This window comes from Mustela nigripes, chromosome 6, assembly GCF_022355385.1.
Source record: "Mustela nigripes isolate SB6536 chromosome 6, MUSNIG.SB6536, whole genome shotgun sequence".
Taxonomy (NCBI): domain Eukaryota; kingdom Metazoa; phylum Chordata; class Mammalia; order Carnivora; family Mustelidae; genus Mustela; species Mustela nigripes.
In genome coordinates, this window is record NC_081562.1 from 109,300,260 (window position 1) to 109,313,850 (window position 13,591).

General features: G+C 60.1%; 1 protein-coding gene across 1 annotated transcript in view; it reads right to left on the minus strand.

The window, feature by feature from the left end:
- Positions 1-13,591, minus strand: part of ADARB2 (adenosine deaminase RNA specific B2 (inactive)) — a 336,318-nt gene that overhangs the window by 16,116 nt on the left and 306,611 nt on the right. Inside the window, exons 5-6 of the mRNA XM_059403984.1 lie at positions 6,998-7,166; positions 5,642-5,793 (exon numbers count right to left, since the gene is read on the minus strand). Coding sequence (XP_059259967.1) covers positions 5,642-5,793; positions 6,998-7,166 — 321 coding nt within the window. The remainder of the gene's footprint in view (positions 1-5,641; positions 5,794-6,997; positions 7,167-13,591) is intronic.

Below are 13,591 nucleotides of genomic sequence, written 5' to 3' on the forward strand. Positions count from 1 at the left end.
TGATGGTGGTGGTGTTGATGATGGTGATGATGGTGGTGGTAGAGGTGTTAATGATGGTGGTGGTAGTGGTGATGGTGAATGTGATGATGGTGATCATGGTGATGATGGAGGTGTTGGTGATTATGGTGATGGTGATGGTGGTGGTGGTGGTGGTGGTGATGATTGTGGTGGTGATGGTGGTGGTGGTGATGATAGTGTTGTTGGTGAAGATGATAAAATGAACTTAAAATAGTCATATGACTTAAAAACCCTTGAACAAACCTTTGCTTGGACCCAACTTTCTACATGGTCCACGTGGGGTCTTACTGGTGTCATCAACCTTAGCAGGGGGAGAGCGGAGGACCTATACACTTCAGTTTCTACAGTTTACCACAGTGTCAGGGACTTGCTGTCCTGTGGGAGAGGTATTTTCTCAGGGAATACGGTATGTTTGCTCTCTCCTTCTATTAATTATGGCACCCTTGTTCTCCTGGTGCTTCAACTGTTGTGCCACTTTTCAGCCCCGGAAGTTGCCTGTTACCTTGTTAGGCTTTATTCAGTTCCTACCCACTGCTTCTGCACCACAAACTTTCCGTGAAGTAGACTCTGCACTCAGTGAATGCACAACGACAGGGAGTCCTGGCTTGAGTTAACGACTGGTCCGTGGGAGGGAACTTGACATTTTCAGGTGGATTAGTGTTGCCTGAAGAGCCAGCTGCAGGAGGCGCTCCTGAGACCCGTTTGTTTATGGAGGTGCGACATCTTGGGCTGCCTTCCCTGGCATGCTCCCCGACGAGTGTGATCCGGCCTGGCTGCGGGCGCTGTTCTGAGTGCCCTGATCCGGTAGAGCCCATCTCCTCCGCTCTTCCGCCGCTGTGAGAGGTGCGAGGGAGCTGAAGTTAGTCTGGAGGCGCCGCAGACACCGGTCCAGCCAGAGGCCGCAGGGGCTGAGTCTGCACAGGCTGCTGCGGGTCTGAGGCATTGCAGTCTGCAGGGTGCAAATCCATCCTCCAAATCCACGAGAACATTCTCATCTGCTGCTGGTATTCCCAGACTCATCGCTGGCGTGCTTATCAGTGTGAGAGCTTGGAAGACGGCTGTGAAGATGCAGGAAGGGGTCATATGCTTTCCAGGGTTGTTCAGATCAATACTGTATTTTTAGGACAGAATCAAAGTGGGTGGACACGAATGGCCATTGCTGGTGTCCATGTAGGGAGCACGGCCGTGTCTGGAGAGCGATGCGGGGCCGCTGTGATGCTGGCGGGCAGGAGGCCTGCAGATGGGAGAGAGAGGCCTCGGGACAGAAGACAGTATGTCTAGCACCACATAACCTTTTAACCTTTTAACTTCCAAACCGTATTCCGAAGGTGTGTGCATCCCAGAGGGAACCCTGTGATTCACTTGGCTGCTTCCTATAATCACATCTGCAGCGTCTGTCGTGTGTGTCCTGCGGGATGCGGTGGTGATGGTGCTCGTGGTGGCGGGAGCTCGTGGTGGCTCGGAGTCCCTCTGGATGCCTGCTTCCACGGGGCACAGACGTTCTCATCTCCTGTCAGCGGTCTGGGACCCAGTCGGCAGACCCAAAGGTGGGGCTTTTGGGATGCTTCAGACTTCCTGGCTTTGTGATTTTGGTCTAATCTCTTGAACTTCCCTGACACACAATGAAAGGAGTTGGCATAGAACATGCGAGGCATGTAGCACGTGCTCATAAGCTATGACATCATCACACTCTTTCTCATGGCATGTTGGGGAAGGTAGAGGGGAGAATTGCAAGTACACCGTGGCAGCCAGGAGAATGGCCGTAAGAACTGAATTTCCCAGGTTATTTAAAAGACACACCATGAAAGTGGCATTTGCCTTAAGGATGCTGGTGAGTCAGGAGGAGGACGCTGGTGGCTCAGCCCCGGTGATGGGCCCTGGATCTCATCAGGGCTCTCTTCCATGGAGGTTCCCCTCAGAGCTGTGTGGGGCCCGCCCAGGCCCACCCAGCGCCACTCAGGATGCGGATCATCCTCGTGGGTCCGGCTTCGTAGAACGGATGGAGTCGCGCCTGGCCGGCAAGACCAAGGACCTACATAGCGCAGGCTGGTCCCTGCCAGTAAGAATGTTGGTCACCTGTCCCCATGCCTGCCTGTCCCCTACAGATGCCTGACCAGACTGTTCCACACGCCTGCCGTTCTCTGCCTGGGAGACACACACCCAACCTGGGCAGGAGGCCGTTGGGGGGATTCCCAGCGATATCCGGTCACTGGGAACATGTCAGATTCTCAGAATCTGGGGAGGTTTAGAGACCCCAGCGCACCCCACGTGCATCAGAGTCTCGGGCACAGCAGGCGGCTGCAAACGGCGTTTGTGGACGTTTCCCGGCTGAGGCTCACAGAGGAGTTTGTGGGAACACAGCCCAGCGGGGCGCGCAGCTGCCAGCGGGCAGCACCTCCAAGCAGCTCAGACCAGTGTTGTGATGTCATTGTTGAAGGCTCCAGGGAGGAAGAACTATGATCTAGCTCCGTGAGTATTTTTGTGGGAATAAATAAATCGAGGGAATTTAGAATTTCTGGAGTGGCGGGCATCCGAGGCAGGTGAGGCGGGTTCACAGCACTGCGCTCCGGGTTCTCCCAGACGCAGACCGGGCGGTGGGGAGTTTGGGGTCAGGGAAGCCGGGGAACCTTTCGTGCCGGGACAGCTGGGGCCATAGGTCCCTGCTGCATGGCCACTGTCTGTCTCTGTGGTGGGTGGGTGGTCAGGCGTGGTTCCGTGATGCCAGGGATCCTGCTCTCCGGGAGTTCCCGAGGCGTGTGCTGCGGCTGCAGGATGGTCTCGACCCGCCTTGGGCTGTGTTCGCCCGGCCTCACGTGGTCTGCCACAGGTGTGCGCAGAGTGAGCTGCCTCATCCGGTGTCCGTGTGTGAGGGCTGAGTGCGGAGCCCTGGCACACGTGGACGTGCAGAGTGGGGAGGCTGAGAGCTGATGAGCCGTTGTGATGGGCACCAGGCAGGGGCTGTGCGGGGTGGCGTGCGGGGCCTGGGGATGTCATGGCTCCCACCCCAGGGCTCCTGCTGGCTCCTGCTGCGGGTGGACCTCCAGCAGGTCTGCAGGCCTTTGGGCTGCGTTCCCAGGGCTCCGTGTAGGAGCCCGGAGCCAGGCTTACAGCAGGGATATGCGGTTTCTCCAAGCTGACTTGGAGGACGCAGACGCACTGACCTCTGGGAGCAGATGGGCCAATAGCCCTGCGCTTCCTGCGGGAGCAGAGGTCCCTGCACCCCCCCATCTGCCATCCTTCCAAAGCAAAGACGTGTACTGTGGCGGGCTTGACACGCAGAGCTCCCCTCGGTGGCAGCGGTTTCTCTCCAAAGCGAGAGTCGTTCCTGAGTGTCCAAGCCTTCCTGGGCCTGCGAGGAACGCCCCGGGTTCTCTGGGACGCCCTCCGCACAGAGGGCAGTGGGGTCTTCTACCCTTACTGGGCGAACAAGGGGAGGTGACATGAGGCTCCTGGAGGAGACTCGCCGACAGCCCCTCCTGGGGGGTCCCCAAGATGAAGCGCCGGGACGCCAGGCCAAGTAACCCGGGAGCAGCAGCGCGTGCTGCCTGGTGTGCCCGCGGGAAAGGAGGAGGAAATGCTTTGTTTGGTTTCCCTGAGCAGCACCTGCCGCTTCTTGAAAGCACCACGAAGTAGGAGCCATCTGTGTCGGGAAGCGAGCCCCAGGGTGCACGTGAGGGTGTGTTTGTGCAGTTTCTAAGCCACTGGCTGTGTGTGCTGGAATTGGAAGCCGGAGGCTGCTGTGGGGGCCGGGTGCACAGAGGCGCAGGCCCGATGAGCCGGAGCGGTTCCCCTGGAGACGCGGCGGGCACAGCCGTCCCCACTCAGCCTTCGGTCCTCAGGAGGAAGCCGGTAAATGAGGTAAATTAGAGCCGGCCCCAAACGTTCTGCCAGACCTTTCCTCCAGACTGGAGGCCTCCTGGGCCGGGTCTTCGTGGTGCCAAATCTTCCGAGAGAAAATGGAGAGACAGTTCTGAGCAGCTGTCTAACGGACCACATTTCACAATTTCATATGGGATGTTGGTTCTTGTAGACTCAGCTTGATGAACACTCCAAGAAAAATGAATCTGTTCCATGTTGTTTCTCCTTCCTTCTCTGAGACTACATGACAGTGAAGCCGTGCCTGCGTGGCCCTTGACGGTGGACACACCTGCGGTCACCTGCCAGGACACCCCAGCCCTCTGTCTGTCCTGGGGCAGCTCCCTGAAAGCCCCTGGTAGATCATGGGTGCCCTTCCCATGACTCTCAATTTGATTTGACTCTGCCCCTTCCTTTCCGGAGGGTGTGGCTCTGGACTGAGTTTGTGACCCTCAAAAACTCCTGTGTTGAAGCCCAAATCCCCAAGGGATGGTGTCCCCCCATGATGGGATTCGTGCCCTTTGAAAGAGCCCCAGGAAGCCCCCTTATCCCTTCCCCCGGTGAGGACACAGGACAAGACGCATTCCAAGACCCAAGATGAGGCTGTCACCAGACGGCAGACCTGCCAGCCTCTGGATCAGGGACATGTGGCCCCAGACAGTGAGGAAGACCTGCCCGCTGTCTGTAACCCCAGCAGCCGCAGAGGAAGACAGTGAGGAAAACGCTGCTTGGGAGAGGGGAGCCGTGGTCTTGGAGCAGAGCGGGCGGGAAGGAGAAGGGATTCTTCTGGGCCAGGCCGCCACCCGCGTTCGAGAAATAGATCACGTTACATCATGTAGGGTTTCTCAAAGGGCTCTTTTCCCTGCACCTTCCTTATCTCATCGGAGCCTCGCGCAGCCGGCTTCAGAGGGCTTTTCTTTGCTTCCACTGGTAATTAGAGCACCAGCGCAGCCTTCCGCGGGCTGGGGGGAAATCAGAGCCAAAAATAAACCTTCCCTCCGTGCGTCCCGCCTGCGGTGGGTTTCCTGGGATGAATCGGCATCTCCCTCATATTCGCGCCGTCTCACTGCCGACCAGTTTGCCTGGTGCTGCTTCTGGGGCAGGAGTGTGTGCGCGTGTGTGTGCGCGCGTGTGTGCGTGTGGTGCACACGTGTGCACGGTGCGTGTTGTATGCACACATGCTTCTGGGGGTCTCTGCATGTGTGCGCACGTGTGTGTGTGTGTGTGGTGCACACGTGTGCACGGTGTGCGTTGTACGCACACGCCATGTCAGGGACAGTTTCCTGGCACTCTGGAGCAGCTGAACGCTTCTTCCTGGAGATGCTGATGTCACTGGACCTGTATGTCGGGGGATGCTGTCACTCAGCCCTGCTCTGATCCAACCCCCGGGAGGGCGGGTCCTGCCAACGCTCCACGTGGGAGGTGGACACCCTGCGGCAACACCTGCCCCTAGCTTTGTTGTTCATAAATAACCAAGCTCAGCGTTATTCTGCAAAGCTGCAAACAAAGTTGCAGAAACGTAATTCGCTCGTGCTCCGTGTAACTGCTGTCGCCTTGCCCTGTCCTTCTGCAGACTGGGGTGCAGGCTGCCGACCCATTGAAATGAAGGGGAGTGACCCTACTCTCCGTGATTCACACTGCGGCTTCGGGCGGCCCCCCCCGAGCACCGCAGAGGCCGCCAGGCCCCGAGCGCGAGTGTGGTCAGCACACGTGGCCTGGCACGGGGCCCGGGGCCCGGGGCCCGGCGGAGGAGGGGGCTGTGCCTTACGGTCCGCGGTGATCTCGTAGGGCGAATGGAGCCTGGCGTCTCCGCAGGGGGACGTGCTCACGTAGAGATGGAACAGCACGTTGTCCCGCAGCCGGTAGCCGCCGTCCTTGGACCGCTCGAATATCGAGTGCTCCGAGTCCTCCCGCCGCTTGCTAGGGCCAGAGAGAGGGTCCTGGTCACCTCGTACGAACCGAGCAGAGAAGGCGCCCACTGGGCCGACGCTTTGCCTGATTTAGTGTCTTATTTCCCCCTTGTCCCCCCCCCCCCCCCCCCGCCCACATAGGCTTTCTCCCCGCAGGGCCGTGTCGGGAGGAGATGGCAGTGACACAGGCAAGGAGACCCGGCCGGCCCCCGGCGCCCCGGAATGTTGCGTCTTGGGCTGCCCAGTGCGGAGCCGGCCCCTCGGTGACGCTCAGCCACCTCTCCGCATTATAAACCTCCTCCTGGGGCTCACGGCTCGGGGTGCCCAGGAGTCAGCGCAGCCACTTTGCAAAGTGGAGAGGGCTTGGCCTCCAGCCCCTGGAGGGACCCCCTTTCCTTCTTCACCCACCGTGCCCCAGGGTGGTGTCCCTGTTCCCCCAGCCCGTGATGGGCACAGGCCCCTGCCCTCGGAAGCCCCAGCCCGAGGACAGGAGGCTGTGTCCACCGAACTCTGGCGTTCTGCTGCTCGTGCCGTCCCCCGTTCTGCCCCGTTGGTGATGGAACATGTCGGCTGGGTCCTGAGATCCCACGGCAGCCGAGCGATGTCCCCCCCAGGAAACCCTGAGACACGCCACGAGCCTGTCTGCCTCCTGCCTCTGCTCCCGGGCTCCAAGGCCAGTGGTCATTGTTGGCGGCCTGGTGCTGTGAGTTGGGTGTTTAGGAGGCGAAACCCTAACCCGTGTTTGGGAGGCCGGTCCCTAGCACCCTCGGCAGCCCCAGAGCTGACCTCCCTGTTTCTGAGCCGTTTCCTTGGCGGGACGGCGTCCTGAGCCTCCTCAAGAGAGCCTGGCTCCGGCGGCCCGGGCCTGAACCTGCGGTGCTGTCATCCCGGGGAAACACCGCTCTGCGGTGACTTCCTGGCCGGAGGCTGCGTGTGTGCCCCCAGATTCCATTGTGGAAGGATGCGTCAGGAGGCAGGGCCTCTGGGAGATGGTGAGGTGGGCCCCCCGAGGGATCCGCGACCTTATGACAGACCCCAGGAGCTTCCCCGTCCCTTCCCCACAGGAGGACCCAGGAGACGCCACCAGGCTAGGGCGTGTTCCTGCATGTGGGCACGTATGTGGGGGTAGCCTGTGCTCTGAGGACGCCTCTGTCTGGACCGGGAGGTGCTGCCGGTCCCGGTGACGCACCCTGCTGTCCCGGGCCGCCCCTTACCTCAGGTGCAGCTCCAGCTGCGCGTACAGGAAGTGCAGCAGCGCTCTCCGGGCCACGATCTCTGCGTGGCAGTCGTTCACCACGAGCCCCTGGTCATTGATGTGCTCGCCGCTGATGCACTTGGTCCCCGAGGACAGCACGATGACCTGCGCCTGCCTCACGTCCAGGCCTGCGGGGCAGAGAGGCCATCAGACCACCTGTGTGGGTGTGAGTCCGCGCTCCCCTCTTCTGACCCTGACCCCAACCTGCAGGAGACCTCCTGCCACCAGAGCCTCGACGGTCACCAGTGCCCATGGCAAGAGGCGCAGTCCCTCCCCAGACATGGCAGCAGGAGCAGCGCGGCGCCCACCGGGAGGGGAGGAGGCCTGGCGGGCTGCTGGATGTCAGGCTGAGGTTCCGAAAGTGGGGGCAGAGCCCTGTGCCTGGCCGTGCCGTGACGGCCCGGATGAGCCCCGGAAATCCTGCCGCCACCTCCCCCTCGTCCCATGGAATGAGAGTCGCATCTTCTTAGAGTAATTCGCCCGTGGAAGCATGTGTGCAGGACGGGGATTCCCATGAGAACACGCCCCGGGCCCGCCCCTGCACCCCTGCACGTTCACCCCGGAGGCGCTGTTCAGGACTTAAGAGAAGACCTGGGACCACGGGTAGGAGCGGAGCCCACGTCTGGGTTCTCTGAGCAGGCCTGTCTCTATGTCCCCTAGCGCTTGGCTCTTTACCCGTTTGCCCCGAAGCTGGAGCACATCCCCAGGTCAGGGGAGGTCAAGGCCCAGGGCCTGCAGTATGTGTGGGTGCCTGGGTCCCAGGCTCAGCAGTCTGGACCTCGAGGCCAGGGGGCCCCGAAAGCAAGCGGGCTGGGTGGCAGGAACACCCTCCTTCACCTGCCCTAGAGCACCAGGCCCCAGGTGTGTCCCTTGACAGAAGTGCGTTTCAGGGCTGGGGGTAGGGGTGTCTGGTTGGACGGACCCTTCCCCAGGCCCAGCCCAGAGGTGGGAGCTTCCCTGGCTCTGGCCTCGATTCTACCACCGCATTTCAGGAGCAGTGTCTGTGCTGCAGATTCTGTTTCCTGAAACTTAAGGCCCGTGTGTGAGCCCCACGTCACAGACAGCAGGGAGGCTTTCCAGTTTCCCTAAAGAGTGTCGGCACAGCCGGGAGCCAAGGAGCAGGTGACAGTGCTCCGTCCCACGCTGCACGGCTCCTCCCGCCTCTGCTGCCAGGGTCCGGGCAGCTGTGTCCCAGGCCCTGGGAGCCCCGGGACAGAAGTTTTCACGGGTCTGAGGGGAGAGCTAGGAAGCCTAGTTCTAGAACTCGGAAGACTTCTGTTTGCTGCTGGCCATCCTAAGTGACCCCGGAAGAGAGACTCACTGGGTGCCGAGTCATTGTGATCTTTTTCTGCTCTTTGTATGTGCAAGAGCAGAGAGTTTCGAGGTCAGACTAGTGGGGTGGCTTTCTGACTCTCTCTACCAGATTCTTAGCCATCGACGGGGGCACCTGGACATGCCCCTCCCCGCTCTGCCGGGCTCCGAGTTCCCCTTTCCTACCGCGGACCTGCTGGGACCCACCAGGAGCGGGTGGGTCCTTCACACAGTGGAGCACGATTTGTGTCACAGGATAGTGGTCCTCCTGACCGCGGTCCAGGGAGTTTTGTCAACGAAACATTCTTGGTGAGAACGGAAGATGGGCAAAACCCAAGAAGCCTTCGGAATGGGCCCCAGACTCATGACTGACCCGCAGCGTGTTCGGGGTTATCCCGGAGGACCACGGCCTTAGTCTGTTCTTTGTCCCGCGGGGGGAAGGCGATCGCAGCTGCCTCACATGCGGAGTCTGGGCCTGGAGGCAAGGACAGCGGCGCGGGATTCTGGTCCTGAGCACCCCCACCCCGATCTTCCGGGGCCCTTGTGCAGTGAACCCTCAGAGCAAGCCCGAGCGACGTTAGTGACCTGCGGCCCGAACACTGTGCGTGTAAGAGGTCTTGTGCCCTGCTCTGCGCTCCGCAGGTTCCAGCTGGACGGGAGCAGGGCGTGGGCGTGCCGGGAGGGAGTCCCCGTGGGCGTGGTCTTGCAGTGGCCGCCTTCGGGTGCTGGTGCGTGTGCAGGTGACTTAGCAGCGGGGGACTGTGCCAGGGTTGTCCACGTTTCTCCTGGGGGCTGGTCTGACGCTCCCGTCTCGGTTCCACAGAAATCGCCGCTGGAGAAACAGAAACTGCTGTCCCTTCTCCTGTTCACTAAGTCTTCTCCGGACTCTGGGCTCTGCTGTCCCCAGCACGGTCGCGTGGCCCAGGAGCTGCATTCCTCGCTTACTCGTGTTTTGTGCGTCTCCCCTCCTGCGTGCCAGCCCCGGGTGTGTGACTCGTCACGTCCTTCAGGAATTTAGCATGAGTTTGGGGAGATGACTCGGACAGAAATGTGCGCAAACCAGGGTATTGTGTGATACATACCATGCAGTCTGCATGTAGTGTCACTGGGACAAGGGGAGTGGAGGGGACTGTGTGCACGGCTCCCTACAGGCTGGCCAGAGCCGGGGTTCCTGGGTTCACCGAGTTCTTGCCGGTGACGGGGAGGAAGCCAGGCTTAGAGGAGGTGGCGTGAGTCTAGCCTCAGGCTGATCTGATAGAACATTCTAGACTATGAGGTGCCATAGTCGTGCGGGCTTGGGGGCAGGTGCTGAGCTGCTCCCCCCAGTGGGGCTGCGGCACCGGCTGCAGTGGCCCCGTGAGATGCAACCCAGTGGGGGACTGGGTTATGGGGTCTTGTGACGTGGCTGAAGGACAACACGAGCAGCGGTGACAGGAAACATGGCCCTACGGGCGTCTACAGAAGGAACAGAAGGCGTGATCAGAGACCTCCTCCTACAGAGCCCCCGCCCGGTTCGTTTTGTGGGAGAATTCTACCGACCTTGACGTAGCAGCCCATCTCAAGGCTGTTTATGGAGTGTTCTAGAGCGCTCGAGGACAGGGAAGCCCCAGAGGGCCTTGGTCATGAAATGCCTGTTACGGATCTGTCGCCCGACTGGGACTGCCCAGAAGGAGAGCAGGTAGCCTCGGTCACGGACGTCAAAACTCTGAATCAAATACTAACCACCAAGCTTTACTACGAGGGGGGTTTATTACGCAAATGCAGAAGTGGATTCAATTCAGTTAAGATGCAATAGAAAAATAGGATTATAATTACAGACACTGAGAAGGCATCTGACAAAACCCGACTACTTTTTATATTCTCACGTATAGAGAGAGGGTGTGCACGCCTGTGAGAGAGGTGTACACACACCCCCGCCCCTGCCCCCGCGCACGCGTGTTGGGAGGTTCCGAGGGGGGGCTGCTGCTCTCAGGAACACGGCCACGCGCCCTCGGTGGCTCCGTCACTCAGCACTCGCTGAGGCTGTTAGCCTGTGCAGCGGGGAAGGGAATTGGAGGTGGGGTCGTCGGGACGGGGAGGGAGCTGTGTGGCCGGAGAACGCATGTGATTGGGTACGTGGGAATCCCTGGAGAATCCCGTCGGGGGAGAAAGTGCTAGAGCTGCCAGAGAGGCCAGAAGGCGGTCAGTGCAGGTCAGCACGCAGACACCGGCAGCGTTTCGTGTGCACCCACGGCAGCGGGTGAGAAACTCAGAAGGACAAACGGCTCCGTGTGCTGCCGCAAATAAGATTACAGGAATGAGTTTAACAAGAAACGATCAAGACGGAAACTGAATAAAACATTGACTTCCCCCGAAAGACACCAACGGCACTGGAACGCATGGATGTCACACCTTCTCGGACTGGAAGATATGACGTCCGGAACCTTCCCTACAGCGATGGAGACGGCTCATGTGATCCCAGTAGGAAGAGCACGAGGGCTTGTTTCTGACAAAGAAAACGTGGTTGAAAAGTACATATTGTTCTGTTCTTTATTTTTGAACCACGCAAGCTGAGTTCAGTGGGTGCCCAGGAAGTTCTGGGGGAGTCCAGGAGCAGGACGCAGAGCCCAGGAGATGTCAGTGGGTTACGAGGGCTCGATAGCAAATGGCCCTGGTTCTGATGCAGGCCGTCCCAGCAGGGGACGAAGCCCGGAGTCCAGAAACCGCCCGAAGTTGGACGGGAACTGACTGCAGGGTAGAGGCAGCGGCATCTCAAACCCGTGGCCGGGGACGCTGTCTTGTGACAGAGAGCCGTCTGGAGACCAGAACTGCACCATTGCTGCGCACCGTGCCCCAGGGCCGCTAACAGGTGGATCCGAGGCGATGCAGAAGCGTGGAGAGCGGCGGCTTTGTTCAGAGTCAGCCACACCTGGAGCGCGGCCTCCAGCAGCTGCTGCGTAAACGCTGGTCCGTCCAGATGGCGGACAGTTATTCCGGGATGAAGATATCGGAGCCGTCCAGCGGCCAGGAGACGTGGAGGGAGACTGGAGGCGCATCACTCAGCGAGGGACGCCGACAAGGCCCCTCGCAGCACAAAGGCAGCTGCGCGGCGTCCTGGGAAAGGCGGAACCACGGGGACAAGAAGAGGTTCCAGCGCTGGGGGGCGGCCGTGGAGAGACGCAGCACAGTGGGTCCCACGGCCGTGAAGCTGGTCCACCTGACACTGGAACCCGGGTCCGCGTCCTTCCTCGTCTGTCCGAACCCGAGGCGTGTGCGACACAAAGAGGGTTAACTGTGGGCTTGGGTTGATTAAAAAAGGTGTCAATGCGGTAGAACAAAATGTGGGGTAATCTCTGCATTCATTTGGTGAGTGGAAGAGCCTTCTGACTATAGCTAAAAGTCTCAAAGCAGTAAAATTGCTAAATTCAGATGCAGAAAGTGACTCCGGGAGTTCACTGTCTTGGAGGCTCATTGCAAGCAAGCACCCTCTCTCTGTCCCCGAGGAGACCGGCCCCGGGTCTCCATGTGCAAACACAGTCAAGACGAGTTCCGGGGTTAGCGTGAACACGTCTGCCCGGCTGGCCTCTCGTGTCGTCCTCGTCAGCCCGTGCACTTCCGCCCCTGCTTTAGGCAATCTTTGGGAATGTCATTTTGTAAATTTAACTGGGACGGAGCAATTCTGAGCCCATTTAAACCCTTTGCGTAGAAATATTCACAATGCAAGCTCTGATTACAGAATTTCTAAGACTAAAACTGTAGGTAAATGTACCAACCAGGTCCCAGAAACAAATACCAGAACCATGAGTTTATCCGAGGGTGCAGTATAGAAATGAGTTCTGACTCCGTTTTCTAGTGCTGTGCCTATTGAGTGCCACGGCCCCAATAGTAGGGTTTCCACAGCTTCCTGGGGAGATGGCGGCCCCCTTGGATGTAGGGCCGGCCCCCAGAAGTGTCCCCAGTAGGAGCCTGTCCCCGCATCCTGCGGCGCCTCCTGCGCACGCTGGGGGTGCCCAGCGCCTGCCCTTTCAGCTCTCTCCTTACTTGGGCAGAATCTGTGTTCGATTATCTGACTTTTGCTGTGAGTCAGTTTTTTCCTCTTCTCAGTTTTGGTTTCTGTCCTAAATTTCCTTTAACTCCTTTGACCTGGAGTGGACATACAAACGCCGGCTCAGGCGTGTCTCGTCCGGGAGGGACATGGCACGATGTTCCTTTTGGACACAGATTTCTCTCCCTCCAGAGCCTTGGTTTGTGGCCGTCCCCAGGACTGTCTTCTCCAAATACTGCAGGTGCGTCGGCCCGAGGAGAGGACGCAGCGTACGAGTTCCATGCGCTGCGCTGGGAGTGGCGATAAAGCCACGAGGCGCAGGCGGGCATGACGCAGCCCGCGCCAGGACCCGAGGCTTCAGGTCACGTCACCCTGTTTCTGCTACTGACCTGAGACTCTGGCCCTGGGAGCTTGTCTGCTGTCCCGTGTGGACAGTGGGGTTAGAACTAGCACCACCGAGTTGTGGGACGAAGGAGCATCGTGTGACGTGTGTAACCTCCCAGCACCGTGGCCGGCTCTGCCGGTGCCGCCCCAGGCTTCTCCCTCTGGCCCCCGTTGCCCGAGTTACGGTGGGAGCCCCGTGTCCTGTTCGTGTGCGGGCAGGACTCACGCTCTCACTGAGGCCCTCCGGGAGGCGGGCTCCGGTGACGGGAGAGGGGCGCCGTCGTGGTGGTCGTGCTGATGGTTGTGAGGCCCTGGGTGTGACGCGGGGACCATGGCCTGGGGGTCAGCAGGCAGCCGGCTCTCCCGGCGTGGGCGCCTCCCCCAACCCCGCGGTCCCACAGAGCGGTGACCCTCTGCGGCGGGAACTTGAACCCTAACACCGGGGTCCGCTGGGCTGACGGGTGCGGAGCTGTGAATGCGTCCGAAGGTCCGCAGCGCCTCAAGGCCATCAGCCCCCCAGCTTCCCGTTGCTCCGTAGGAGGCCAGGCCTTGCAGGACACATTTGTCCTCCACACCCAAGGTCAGCGTCGGGTTTTCTGCCCCCGCTGGCGTCCTTTGGGCAGCTGAGTGCCGGCTTACGGCCCAGCTGGGAGAGCGCAGAAGAGCCCGACACCGTGGTGGGGGTGTGGCTCGCCGTCTCTGTCCGGCTCTGTGCTTCCTCGCGCACCTGCTCACCAAGGAGGGGCCTCTGGAGTCTCAGGAGGGTCAGGCCACTGTCCCTCCTTGGCTGGCTCTCCCTGGGGGCCGCGTGGTGCAACTCTGGGGTCGGTTCCT